The sequence below is a fragment of the Macrobrachium nipponense genome, chromosome 35 (genome assembly GCF_015104395.2).
Source record: "Macrobrachium nipponense isolate FS-2020 chromosome 35, ASM1510439v2, whole genome shotgun sequence".
Taxonomy (NCBI): domain Eukaryota; kingdom Metazoa; phylum Arthropoda; class Malacostraca; order Decapoda; family Palaemonidae; genus Macrobrachium; species Macrobrachium nipponense.
This window is the reverse complement of record NC_061096.1, coordinates 59,606,468-59,620,588: the sequence shown is the minus strand read 5'-3', so window position 1 is coordinate 59,620,588 and position 14,121 is coordinate 59,606,468. Positions and strand designations below refer to the sequence as shown.

General features: G+C 33.7%; 1 protein-coding gene across 1 annotated transcript in view; it reads right to left on the bottom strand.

Annotated features, from left to right (window-relative positions):
• Window positions 1–3,972: 3,972 nt before the first annotated feature.
• The window catches only part of LOC135208829 (ras GTPase-activating protein 1-like), a 36,034-nt gene continuing 25,885 nt past the window's right edge, over window positions 3,973–14,121 (bottom strand). Inside the window, exon 19 of the mRNA XM_064241390.1 lies at window positions 3,973–14,048. Coding sequence (XP_064097460.1) covers window positions 13,971–14,048 — 78 coding nt within the window. The 3' untranslated portion in view covers window positions 3,973–13,970. The remainder of the gene's footprint in view (window positions 14,049–14,121) is intronic.

Sequence of the window (14,121 nt, the reverse complement as noted above, 5' to 3'; positions counted from 1 at the left end):
TTTAACAATTCCATTATCTTTTCATATCTTTATTTTGAACCTGTTTCCATGCAAACATTTCGTCTACTCTGTCATGTTTGCAGGTCATTTAAAGAAAGTTATTGTCTTCATAATTCTTAAAACGTCTGTAAAATCTTATTTCTTAAAACTGAATCATTCTTAAATAACAAATTATATCATTAACATTTTTATTGTTAATAATACAGCACTTTCTTGAAAGATGTGTAATCTCTAAGGATTCATACTAATCACATACTGGTGACACATAAAACAGGCGACGCTGACAACGAAAATGCGAAATTTAACTTTGTGAAGCATAAGTTTCAACAGGGAAAGGCATGTATCCCCACATTATACATGTGCGTTTATCCTGAACTTTCTTCCAAACTGGATGAGGCTGCTAGGTCTATGGCATTCTCGGCCCCGACTACAACCCACAAGCATTGGCTAACCATAAAAGGTAATAAATCACAGCTATACTTGGTTTTTTTTTCCTTCTGTCCATCCGCCTATGGTGTTTGCGTATGGTAACACTGCGTCCCAGGCTTTAGATGGTTACATTCAGCTTACACTCAACAATAATAATAATATCCTATTTCGAATATTAACGGTGTAATTCGCATACAGCAAATTATTAAAACACTTTTCAGTTTCAAATGTACACCCAGATATCCTTTTATTTACATAAAACTTAGACAGCGTAACTATTTAAAGCCCGGGACGCAGTGTTACCATGCGCGACCACCACAGGCGGATGGACAGTTGGAAAAAAAAAAAGTATAGCTTAGGCGACAGTTGAGGGAAATGGTACATAAAATGTTCAACTCTACAGCGAGTCCTTTCAGTGGCACCAATCAAGACAAATTATTTGTTAACAGGACAGCTACAGTGGTATAACACTCCACAAGTGTTTTCTGTGATTGACCACGATATTCTCGACCACAAGGAGTAAAAGTAAAAAGACCAAATTCCTTTGTTATCAGTTAAAGGAGGATGAGGATGTTGAACCTGCCATCAACTTATACAAGCACCTACAATTTCAAGTATCTAAGTAACCTTAACGATTAATAAGAAAAAAGTTGCTTTATCTAAAATTATACGTATTGCTTCATTGTAATTCGTTATTTACTTATATTTCAGCCAAGTATAGATTGTTGGAGACATGGCGCAATGTCAAAATTCTGGACTTAACATGCGCGAAACTGATTTTTTTTAGTGTGTATGTATCCCAGTCTCGAGCCTTTTATGCCTAGATACCACTGAAACAATGAAAACATGTTCTGTGGCTTATGCCTCTTAAGTTGTCGAATGAGGCTGCAGACCTACGAAAGATTCCATTTAAAGTCTGGCAAAACTAAAGCACAATAAGAATGCAAAACTTAGAAAATACGATTGTGATAAGGTTTTTGTTCTTCAAAAGGCTACTCACAGGGTATGGTGACTGCATTACCTAGATACTACCCAAAATGAATAGTTCAAAACAAGGTAAACGACTTGTTTTGAAGCATAAACGCAACAAGAAAAAAAGAAATCTGCATAAAATTTAACAATCTCTTGTAACTTTCTTTATATTAATTATCATGGCATTCATTTAATTGAAAGGGAGTTTACTTCCTGTTCTAGTACAAAATCCTTGAAGAAATCGGTGACGTGAACTCCTGCCCCCGTCTTCACTTGAAATTTTTAACGGTCGTTCCTTGACATCAAAATTCTATCTCGGACAGCAAACACTTTCAACAGTCATAAGATATTAATTAACACAAGGTATGGCAATATTACCAAATCAAATAATGGGCCCTTGGCTTCGAAAGATATTGTCGAATATTTGCAAATAAAATTTCGTCTCAATAATAACCCTTCCAATACACAGTTTCAAGTTATTTAAAGTTGTAAGTAAAGAACGAATGTTCCCTAAGACTATAAACACACACGCTTAAAATACCACGTATTCTTACCTCACGTTCCTCCCTCGTAACACAAGCTTCTACTTGATATTGCAACTTTCCACTTCCAGTCTACCACAACACAGACTTAGAACTGCGCCTGCGCCAAAAGAATTTCCGTGGTCAATCAAAAGTTTCCTACAATTCGACCTTCTTAATCACCTTTCATTGGTTGAAGGTTTTATTTATTGACTAAAAAGTCTTCGCTAGTATTTCTCTTGGTGAATGCTTCTCCTATACAGCTTTGCCAGAAATTTATAAGTCGTGTACTTAACCCTCAAAACAATGACGTATGTACTCATTATTTAGTATATTTAGGGCATTAATATCCAAAAATTATTTTAGTTATCTGTCTCACACATCAGACATCATTTCCTTGTCCTGATAATTTGTAGTCTAGTGTTTAGAGAAGAGTCTGAATCAAATTTATTTTAATTTTGCAGGGATGTTGTTTAATTTACCAAATTCTCTCCTCTGTAACATTCCCCAGATCATCCACTAAACACACGAGTAGTAGACAAATGACAAAAGGAGAATAATCATAATACATTTGCACCATTTATAAGTATTATGAATATGAAAAAATTAAATTAACAAAAGCTATGATTAGAGCTTGTTAAGAAGCACGTTACATGAATCCCACATTTTTATCTGCCCAGAGCTTACAATACATGGCGATACACTTGAAGCACAGCTACCCAGCCAACAGGCCATCTAAAGTAATTGTTGGGTTTGTTATGAAACGATTAGATTTTCGTTTCAGTTTGACTTTTTTCACTGGCATTTCTCTTATGTTCATTAATGACTTCAATTCAACATTGTGTAAGTGGAATGGAAATTCGTGAGGCATGAATTATATTTTTGGCCAATGCTGAAGCAATTTGGATTCCACCTGTAACTGATTTGTGACCAAGTGAACCTTTAATAAAAAAAATTCTCCAATCATTTTGTGGCAATATGACCATGCTATACGTGAAAATTTTTCTGCATTGTTAGTTAAGAGGGAGATTACTAAAGCCAAACTGTATGGTTAATTTTTGTGCATATTCACAATTTGGAAGTTCATACAATTTGTGAGCTATATTGTTAGATACTCTAAGAATCTAATTAGTACCATGGTCCTTGAGCTTGCTCATGCAAAAATGACATCTTTGACAAGCTGTCAGTTCCAAATAAGCACATACTGAATTCCAGAGGTGTTGGAACTGAATTAGGTTTTCCCACTCCGACTCTATGGTAGTCCCATGAATAAGGTCTTGTGCATTTTTGGTACTAATCTGGCATATGGTCTTAAGAACGTTAAAACCTCAAAGACTCATGGCAGTTTCTACATGAGTTTCATCCTTTGCAAGAACAAGTTTACTTGTTAACAATAATGCAGGGAAGCTGTAATGAAATGTTAGGTAACTTCCCACAACCATCAGTAATTTACAAATTGGAGCATATATATATAAATCCTTCAAAGTCATGCCACCTCAGTAATACTACCATTTGGGTATACATACCACTTTTAGTAACTTTAGCCACCAAGATAAGACTAAATTTTATGAGTAGGGCTTACTAACATAGCAAAAACTTTTCCTCCCGTATATATCATGTTTGTTTGTTTGTTTGTTTGTATGGTGTTTTAACATTGCATGGAACCAGTGGTTATTCAGCAACGGGACCAACGGCTTTACGTGACTTCCGAACCACGTCGAGAGTGAACTTCTATCACCAGAAATACAATCTCTCACGCCTCAATGGAATGGCTGGGAATCGAACCCGCGACCACCGAGGTGAGAAGCAAACACCAAACCAACCACGCCACAGAGGCGAAAATCCTGTAAAAGATTTTCCACTTCACTATCAAAGAATCCAACTTATGTTAATCTGGAATGTGATTTGAAAACACTGGATAAAGTACACTAAGATAGACACTGGGACTGATTGCAAGTCATGTGAATAAAAATAAAAATATAAAGGTGATGCAGTTGGATATAAAAGGAACTTTTGCTACAATCATAACAGGCTGACATAAAAGACACACAACACTCTAATATTATATTGTTAAAGCATCATTGTATAAACAATAACAAAAGACTGAAATTATTTTACATCCTATAAATTCACAAAAATAGTTTACCTATGGAAACTAGACATGTGTCAGAATTAGGAACAGGCAATAGAAACCAAGAAGTCTTCAAAGTGCTACATCATTAAGGAACACAAATGTATACAGTATTTTACTTGCTCATTCACTGGGTAAAAAATGTCTTAAATCACTTGGAAACAATATTATATATACATATCTTGGCAATCTTTACGAACCTAAATGGAATCCTAAGTTATTAAAAAAAGTTTGTTTGGTCCAGATGTATAAAAAAAAAGGCAAAAATCAATACAAAATACACTAAGATAGGAAAAATGTAGGTCAATCGGGCATCAAATCTTTGTTTAAAAGCCAGTATCCTCTACGCTAAAAGAAAACTGCCTTTCGATAGATCAAGTAAAAATTTCAGAGTAAAAACTAAATTAGATAATACATAATCAATCAAATTTTATTTCCATAAACATTCACTGCCTATTGCAATACCAACCCTTCTTACCTTCTATACAAAGAACTCAATAAATTAATACATAAATTTTAAAATTTAGAGAGCTTTTCCAGAATTAAAACTTCTATCAAATTTGAAAAAAAAAATTCTCAATGAAACTGCAACACATGAAACTCTCTTAGAAATTTAAATTAATCACAAGGTTTTGAATTTTATGACACATTAATTATAACAAGAGCTTAAGCATATACAACCCAGTAACAAATACATTTGTAACACACTTATAGTTCTGAATCTTTAGGCACAAAAATCCTTTACAAATTTCTAATTTTTGTTTACTGTAAGGCTTTTGTCTTGCTAATAGTGATTCTTTAGTAACAAAGGTAGGCAGAGAGGCTGGAAGAAATAATTCAAAAATGGTACAATGAAATCCAAACGTCCTGTTTAAGAAAAAACAAAATTTTTCCTTCTCACTTTGTAAAAATATGGAGGACTAAACTTTCTAAATTCTAAGTAACTCTAGTGATAGCCAGAAAATTTTGAGTTTTTCCTAAGAATTATATAAATATAAAAAAAATTACAGCCAGGGTATTCTGCTAAGAATAAATGCTAAGAATAAAAAAAAATAATTTCTATACTGTTCCTATTATAATGATTCAATACTTGGTAAAAAGGTAGTTTAACATAACGTAGTAACACTGGACCTACATGAGAAAATCTTGTCTTGTACATAACTATAGTATTCAACTTAACTGTACTCATAAATCAACTCTGTAAGTTATTTATCATTCAAAAGGTGACATTACATACTGATGCTTAGTGTATAAAATAGTTTTATGGGTGATTCTACATACACAAATATACAAAATTCGTCAACACTTATTGATACAAAAACTCCTGTCAATCCTGGTATTGTGACCTTGGGTAATACACTATTTCTAGAGATTTTGAATCTATGGAGTAAATATACAATTCTTAATCAAAATTAATAATTTAATGTTTGGCTTGGTGAAGATCACTTCAAGGTCCCTTTATATTGAAAAATTCCACTATACAGGAATATTCATGAAAATCCAGTGCCTTATTAACAATAGTACTGCTTCTTAATGAAATGGCATTTCTCATTCCTTTATGGTTGGGACATTTGTAATTGTGTTAATGGTTGCATTAAGACTCGAGTCCTACTAATTATTAAGCGTTACGGGCTTGAATAAACGGTATAAGAAAGGAAGCCATGTAAATACAAGGAAAGCGGAAGCAGATTACCGTATTCAGTTTTGAGCATAAAATGGGACACTAAAAAAAATCTGATTACAGAATTTAAAAAATTCTTTATGAGAGAGAATATGAGATAATACAGGAGAGAGAGAGCATAATGGGGCTTATGAACCTAGTAAAGCAATTAGAACAATTTTTGCAGTTCAATTTTAAACATCAATCTTACGATTCCCTTTTATATTTATCAAGTAAATCAAAGTATACTCAGTATTATAAAAATGACAGTTTTAAACCCACAATCTAGCACATGCTAATGTGTTAACTAGTAGTACAGCATTACAGGAAGTAATTGTCCCAAGCAAATTTTGCATCGTTCATAAAGAGGAATAAAATAAGATATATGCAAGACCAGAATAAGTTATACTCCCACATCAAAATCTCAAATAAAAGAATAGTTACAGCAGATGAGAAGGCTCAGATGGGGAGGAGATAGGAAGGAGGAACTTATTTCCCCATGTTCAAAAATCAAATTCAGCTAACAAACCTGAAATGTTTTTGGATCCTCAAAAAGGTCCCAGTTTCAGCTGCTGTTCCAAACTTCAAAAGAATAAAATAACCAAGATTTTATCCTGAGTTTTTCTGGCATGAAATTCAAGTCCAATCTATGGGATGTCCTACACAGTTACTTCAATAATAGTGCAATATTATTTTCCATTTTTACACTACATTTCCCCACAAAAAAAAAAAAAAAAAAAATCACCAGTTCTTACAAATGAGAGGGAAGAGGCTAGTGAACATTAGCTATTCCCAAATAGTTCTACATCAAACCTCTCACATAACCCACTTAAAAATAATGAACACAATATTCAACAGCATTATATTATTTACAGTGAAGGCTGAGAAGAAGGTTTATTAACTCATTCTTGACCCTTAAATATCTACAAAAGGATTATATCTCCTCCACAAACTTTATTCACTTGTATAATGTTCAAGATGTACAAATGGAATGAAAGGAAGGTGTACAGACTGAAGGGGAGAACACCCTTCCAATTAAGCTATCACATTATCATAATTAATAAGTTACAAAATGAAGTTGAATACTGTAAAACCATAACTTTTGAGACCTGACCTAAGGGTCACTGCATTTTAAGAAGGCTGGTCATCATACTGTGCGCACAGAGTTGACAAAAGTTATTAAATGGTAGATTATCCAACCTCAAGGGAGGCAACACCCACTACCCTGAAGTAGAAGAAGACAATTTCAAGTTTTACTTTGTATCCCAAAGTATAATAGGATATTCTAAAGTAAAAAGGGGAAAAAAAAATTAACCAGAAAAAATTGTGCGACGAGCAATAACAGAGGTCATCAACAGTGGAAAACCCATCAAAATCAGTTATAATATACAAAACTTATAGGTATAAAGAAATAAAAAAGAGAATCAAGACATATAATTGAGGTTATGTTGAGGAAAGGAAGTGTTCACATATTACGTGTCAATAAACTCAGGAAATTCATCAAAGAGAATGGATTACTGGGAACAAATCTGTTACTAAGGACTACAAGTGCAGTCCAACATGGCAGTTAATAGCTTTGTCACTGGAGGTTATTTATATGCTGTACAGCAACATGCAACTTACACAAGACTCTGAAGAAAAATACATAGGCCCACAAAAGCAAAGATTCACCAGTGAAAAATTCTAAATATAATAATACCCCAAGCGTTGTATATCACACTCAAAATTCCTACATACAGGAAGGAATAATTGGCTGATGGTATTTCAAAGCTATACCTCTCTACTTCATGTTCCCAAGTTTATATAGAAATAGTCTTGATAAAATTCAAGCACGACCAACTGAAAATTTTCAAACATATTTACAGTACATATACAATGAAAGCATTAAATCTTATAACAAAGTCAGTCATAAGAAAAAAAATGATAAACAAGGTACCCAAAACGTTACCATGGAATTCAATTATCTATGACTTCTGCACCCACCTGGAGACAAACTTCCTGCTCTATAATGTATTCATAAACCCTTGAAAATGGGTAAAATATCTATTCCCTCTTTCTATAATAAATAAAAAGAACAATGTTAAATGTTAGTTCTGTAAATGGAAGCTGGTATCCTATGAAATTCAAAATGGAACAGTAAGAGAAACAAAAACAAACAATGCTGAAATTCAAAGTATCTCATCCTTCCTTACTAATTCAAGACATGACGATGGTAGGTTACCAAGATGATCTAGCCAAGAGTTAGCTCATGGTAAAAGTTCACTACAGTATAGTGCTCTACATTATATAATTAGTCTTTAAAATTCCAAAATTCAACCAAATCTCTTGCTCTTATCTTTAATTTTCTAGTAATCTCAAAACAGTACAAGGCTTTCATGCTATCAAGTTCATTATCTTAAGTACCTCAGATCACAAGGGAGAACAGACTTCATTGACATACGTGAATTATCCTTCTGATTGGCTTCCTGAACAAACCCAAGATGGATATCCCTAGATTGTTGAAGGATTCTATTTAATTCTTTAAGACTAATTTCAAAATCTTTCATGATACAGCTTAGTCTATCATGGAGTATTCTCCTGTACATCTTGTGATCTTTTCTTTACAAAGCCATTGCTTGCACCCACATCATGGAACATCAAGTGAAGGGCAAAAAGTGGTCACCTTTCTGGACTCATGTGCCTGAAGCAAGCAGAGCATATGTTTTTCAAAGTTGCCCCAAGGGCATGCAGGCGCAAATGATGTAAGAAAGTCTGCCCAGCAAACTAATCTACCAATCCTAAAGTATTTCCAATAAAGATACTCTAAAAGAGTTCTACCATAGTTATTTGGAATTTTAATTTGTACTTTCCTGCAATTGTTTAAACTAGTTTTAGTGTAGTGCAAATGCATATAAATTTGTACAATATAAAGATTTACAACTGGGTTTTAAATTCAACTCCAAGTGTAATCCAAGAGAAAAATGACCTTGAATATTACCCTGGTCCCAAACAGCTGCCAGACTTCTGTTATTTCTCTCACAACCTTGAAAACCTGTGTTTTAATACAACTATCCATGAAACTGGTTCAAAGAGTAGAGATACAGCCCTTCCTCAATATAGGTGTTGGCCATCTTGCATTCGTCTAGTGTGGCTCCCACAGACAGGTGAGTATCTCAATCAAATATCAACTTATTCATACTGTTCCTCTAAGGTAATTTTGAGCAGAGCCAAAAGTATTATCCAGAAGTGTACTTTTTTGAGATTCCTTTGCATCAAAAGGCTTCACTTCAACTACTAAAATTTACGCATCAATTTTTTGTATAAAATTCTAATTAACAAAAATTACAGATTTCAATTGCTGATGTAAAACTAATGAAAATAAAATTTCTATTGATGTATAACCTCCTGACCTATACTATCATTCAATTACAGGCACAGGAGCAATGCAGGTGTAAGGTAACAAACAATTTGTTATAAAAATAATCCTTGTTCATCATTCCTTCAAAATTAGTGAACACCAAAAGGTGGCAATTAAAAGAAGGGGCATTAGCATTTCCTGTGGATGGCAACCAAATCATTTTTTGCATCCTAACATAATTTTTACTACAAAAACCTTACCACTCCTATAACAGATGAAAACACAAATACATGAGAAATATGAATGATATTCATATTCATTTTTCAGTACCTAAAACTCTGGATCATAAATTTATCTTTAGATCAAATGAGGTTCCCTCCTTGAAGAGAGGAATGGGAATAAATGAAGATTTTAATTTTTTGTAACAAGACCATACTAATGTCAAACAGTCACTAAAAAATTCAAGGAATGTGCAACACCGGAAAATGCTTACACTCACAAAAGAGTTAAGCAGTATTTCCCAGACATAAGGCAACTCAAGAAATAGAAGATTAATATGAAATTGAGCAAGAGTTTAAGATGAATCTGAAATGACATTAAATGCTTTTAAAACTGTAAGTTATTAAATTTAAGCAAGATGAATCTCGTTATAACCTGGAGCTAAACTTCCTTACTATACATATTCAAGTTAATGTAGAATAAATAAAAATAACTCATATGAAATTCATAACTGAACAGAAAAGGTAATGGTAGTTAAACCAACGTGACAGGAAAAAAGTCTGCAGTAGACTAACGAGATTTCAACAAATACTCAACCCAATAAGATTACAGACTCTCAATACTGCTGAAAATCAAAACATTGCAAAGCCATAAAAGTAAAATGGCACAATTGATGGCAGCCGTTTCATATTTGGCAATCTTACCCTGTCTAATGTTACTTCTTTCAAAAATCTGACCCTTTCTTGGCATACCTATGGCACTTATTTATAAAAATTGTAAACAAAAGCAAATCACTTACTAATACCTAAAAATGTTCAGTACATACACATACTATTCCTATATGCGCTCATTACCAACTAAACTTTATCACCAGGGTAGAGAGGGCAAATAAATGATTCATATGATTCCCATTAATTGAAATAAGAAAAAAGGGACCAAGAGAATAAATAATAATATTGTGCAACTGTGACTGATCGCATGACAAAGAATAACAAACTCAGTTCAACAATCAACCCACTGTATTTGTAGCTATTGACTAAGAATGTAATAGGTCTTGAGCACGTAAAAAGATGACTGCAGGGCTTGTGTAAATTTCCTCTCTTCTGACATAGAAAAGTATGTATTAAATGATGCCCTTCAATATTTAGGGTGATAAAATATAGCCCTTCAATATCTAGGGCAATAAAATGTAGTATTCAGGTGAACTGAGTGTGTAGCTACCATCAACAGTAACATAAGAAATCATGAAAGTCATACAGTAAATGTAATCCATGAATATGTACTTATGCAAATTTTAGTACCACCTAACAAAAGGGTTTGACTGTTCTAATTCTAGAAACCTATAAAATCAAATATGTCATCATCTGAGTGTGATGTTGGTGCAGTATTTCTGACTTTTCTTTCAAAACAAGCATAGCTCCAGAAACACTAGGCATGTTACTTATTTTTAGATAAGCAAGTTCTTAAGTTTATTGCAGTTTCACATTTGAATGATAAAGATTTGCTGGAGAAATCTTGGTGAAAGTAATAAGCTTACTATGAATATCTTGTCAGATTATTGTAAATTTTCAAAAGAAAGCAAAACAGGCCATTACATTTATACATATTTAGCATGTAATCCCTGCCAACATGTCCCCGATAAAAGATACCCATTTTATGGGAAAGGCATACTTATTATCATGCATAGTTAGTAAACATGCATATATGTATATACTGTCAGATCCCCAGGACTTTACAGATAAGACTCCTTTGAAAGTCTTTCTTTGAGTTCCAAAAATTCAGTTTCAAACAAAAAAATTCAATAAATTACTGTAATAAATCCTCAAAAAATATTCCATCACCTCACAAGTAAAACAGCCACCTCTGTGAAACTGAACACTGACAATCACAAAAAAATCAAGACATCTTTTCGAAGTAGATATGTTGCGTGTCTGGCATGCTAAATAGATTCTTTAGTTCCTGACTTAATATTTTCAAAAATCACATCCTTGAAGAGGAAAACAAATGTACTTTCAAAAGGCATTTTGATAAAATAATAGCTTTGCTTATGTGACTTCAGATACATAACATCAAAAGGATTATCCCCAGCATCTAATGAAAACCTGCAGCAATGCCAATTGTTTGACAACCATGAGCACAAAACTAACACCAAGATAGCCCAGATACACAAAACTAACTAAATAAAACAAAACTTACAGTTCTTGACATGCAAACTGTAATTTGTATATAAAAAAAAAAATTAAAAACATCAGTTACCAGCAAATGGTATTTTCAATAGCAGTAACATTACTCAGTCACCTACACATGCCACTATAACACCACAATAAAATTAGGTATGACAAGTTCAAATCAAAGACAAAGGAATGACTCTGAAATGCTCAGTAATAAGGTAATTCTTCTTAATCTATTTACTTCATTCATGTGCCACAAAGTATGATTCAAGGCTTCACTATGAACATGAAATAGTCTGCCATTCACCATTACAGTAAAACTTTGACCATACAAGCAAAATAGTAATCTAAGGACTGCAACCAAAAAACACTTCCGTTCAAGACAAACAGAATTCGATTTGCTGTTTCAACACTTAACTGAAAATAATACTCCCTCACTCTTCATCGCGTTTGTATCAACACCACTACTGCCAAAAATCCAGTCTCACAACATTCTCCCCTATTGCAGAATCATAGGAATAGTAACGCCCCATAGGATGAAACCCCTTGAAACACGATAAAATCTTACGACAATCAACCCCTTGGTAAATTCGTAGGCAATACAAAAAACTAAGTGTCCTTATAACCCTATGCAATATCAATGCACACACATGCTAACCTGAACTTCTACTTCTTTTTTCAGACTTGGGATAGCCTCCTTAGCAACTGCTTCATGGGTAAACTGCCTTTAATCTTCATCAACCAACTGCATCTACGTTAAGAGGAAAAGATATCAAAAGTTACAAATTGAGCATTTAGAATAATCAACAATAATGATAATTAAAAAAATAATAACAGTATTATAAACACTAAAAATAATTAGAAGTGTGTTCAAGGAATCGTCTGATCAATTTCAATAATTAAAAAATTGAGTATTTGCTCATATAAAATATAATCGCAAAGCACGGAGAAAAATCATTAAAGCTTCGTCAACATTATAATTAAAAAATAGTCATAAATCTTCTGAATATATATATCTATATATACATATATGTGTATACATATACATACATATATACATGCAGAGTAAAGATGCAGACATCATTCTCTTTCACTGAATGAACTGCAAAAGCCTTAATAGCTACTTTTTCTGGAATTTTTTTCAAATTTTCCTTTGTATGGCACCAATGAAACAAAAGTACACAATACAACAGAATACATAATAGGCCACTGGTGAGATCAAAAAACCTTGTACAGTTGTGACGGTTGGAGCTAACTTTCGCCAATCCACATCCACCACCAAAGCCATCGTATTAGCACCAACGCCATCTATACACTTTTTATACCTTTAAATAGTTTATACAAGACGTCCACAGTTAAAATCCACAAGTTATAAGAGATCACAGCAATTTGGCTCAAATCATATCTAAAATCTATATTTTACCAATTTAAAAGATTACCCATATTCTTGCAATGTACCACAATTAAAATATCTTTAAATCATCAGTATGAACTTGTGCCAAAATGTTGCAAACAATTAGACCTTGCACTTCTACCTACTGTGCTTTTCTGTTATTCAGTCACTTCCATGACTAAATTTTCCACTGTCACATTGTTCAATATCACATCAGATGAAATATTATTTCCTTTTCTTTCTCCCAAGTCTGAAGATACAGACCAAGGGATTTCAAAATAATATAACAATGTACTCAGACTATATGCACACCTGACTCTTAACATTGTGCTTCTGCTATCATACCTGTGCCCTTTAATATACCTATTTCATTACTATAAAAAAAAAACTCCATACTAGAAAAAATCTAAAAGAAATCATGGAAGATCACCAGACTCCAAACTTGGGTGAAGCAACTCACCCTACAAACTCTCTCTCCCTTGCACAAATGCACACACACGCGCACTTTTTCTTTCTCACTCCCTTCCTCTCGAGCGTCCTTGTTGAACATATGATACGAGAGTAGACAAAAGCACCATGTCTACAAAATACTCAAAATGATGATTATTGCATGTCTTAGGCTGCTTCATTATCAGTGAATAAATTAAGTTTTCTTTGAGACTGGCACCATGCAATATTGAGGCTGCACTTCCACTACACTAGTATCTACATGGGAGGGAAAAGAGGGTAGTTTATAGGATAAATCAAGTGCAGCCACAAACTTCGTCCTGCTGATGACACACTTATTGCCTGATCCCTGCGTGGTAACACCAATTTAATACTAATACCTCACAGCAGCAGAGCACTCAAGAGTAACAATGGATGACTCCACCTCCGCGCAGCATTGCACTATAACTTAACACGCAAAGCTAAAAAGTCACCTTACTCAATTCAAGCACCGTGGCTAATGCTATATTCCACAGGGTCAGATGATATAGTAAGTCATTTCAGTATTGACCATGTGCATCCCAGTTCCGTACACTGTTTAGCATTACCACTTTTACAGGGCCAGGCACAGGCTCTTGTCTCGCAAACATCCCGGCTCTGAAACAAATTGCTGGAAATTCAGCAGTCCACAGGGCCGGGAGTTGGCGAGGATCACCTCATCATCTCTTGATACTTTTCTTTATGTTTCTTCAACATATCTGTCACAGTCACCAACTTCTTCAACGTAACCTAAAGAGAAATAATAAGGAAATTACATAATATGTTGACCTGAGCTTTCAGACAGTTTAAATACAATACTCCA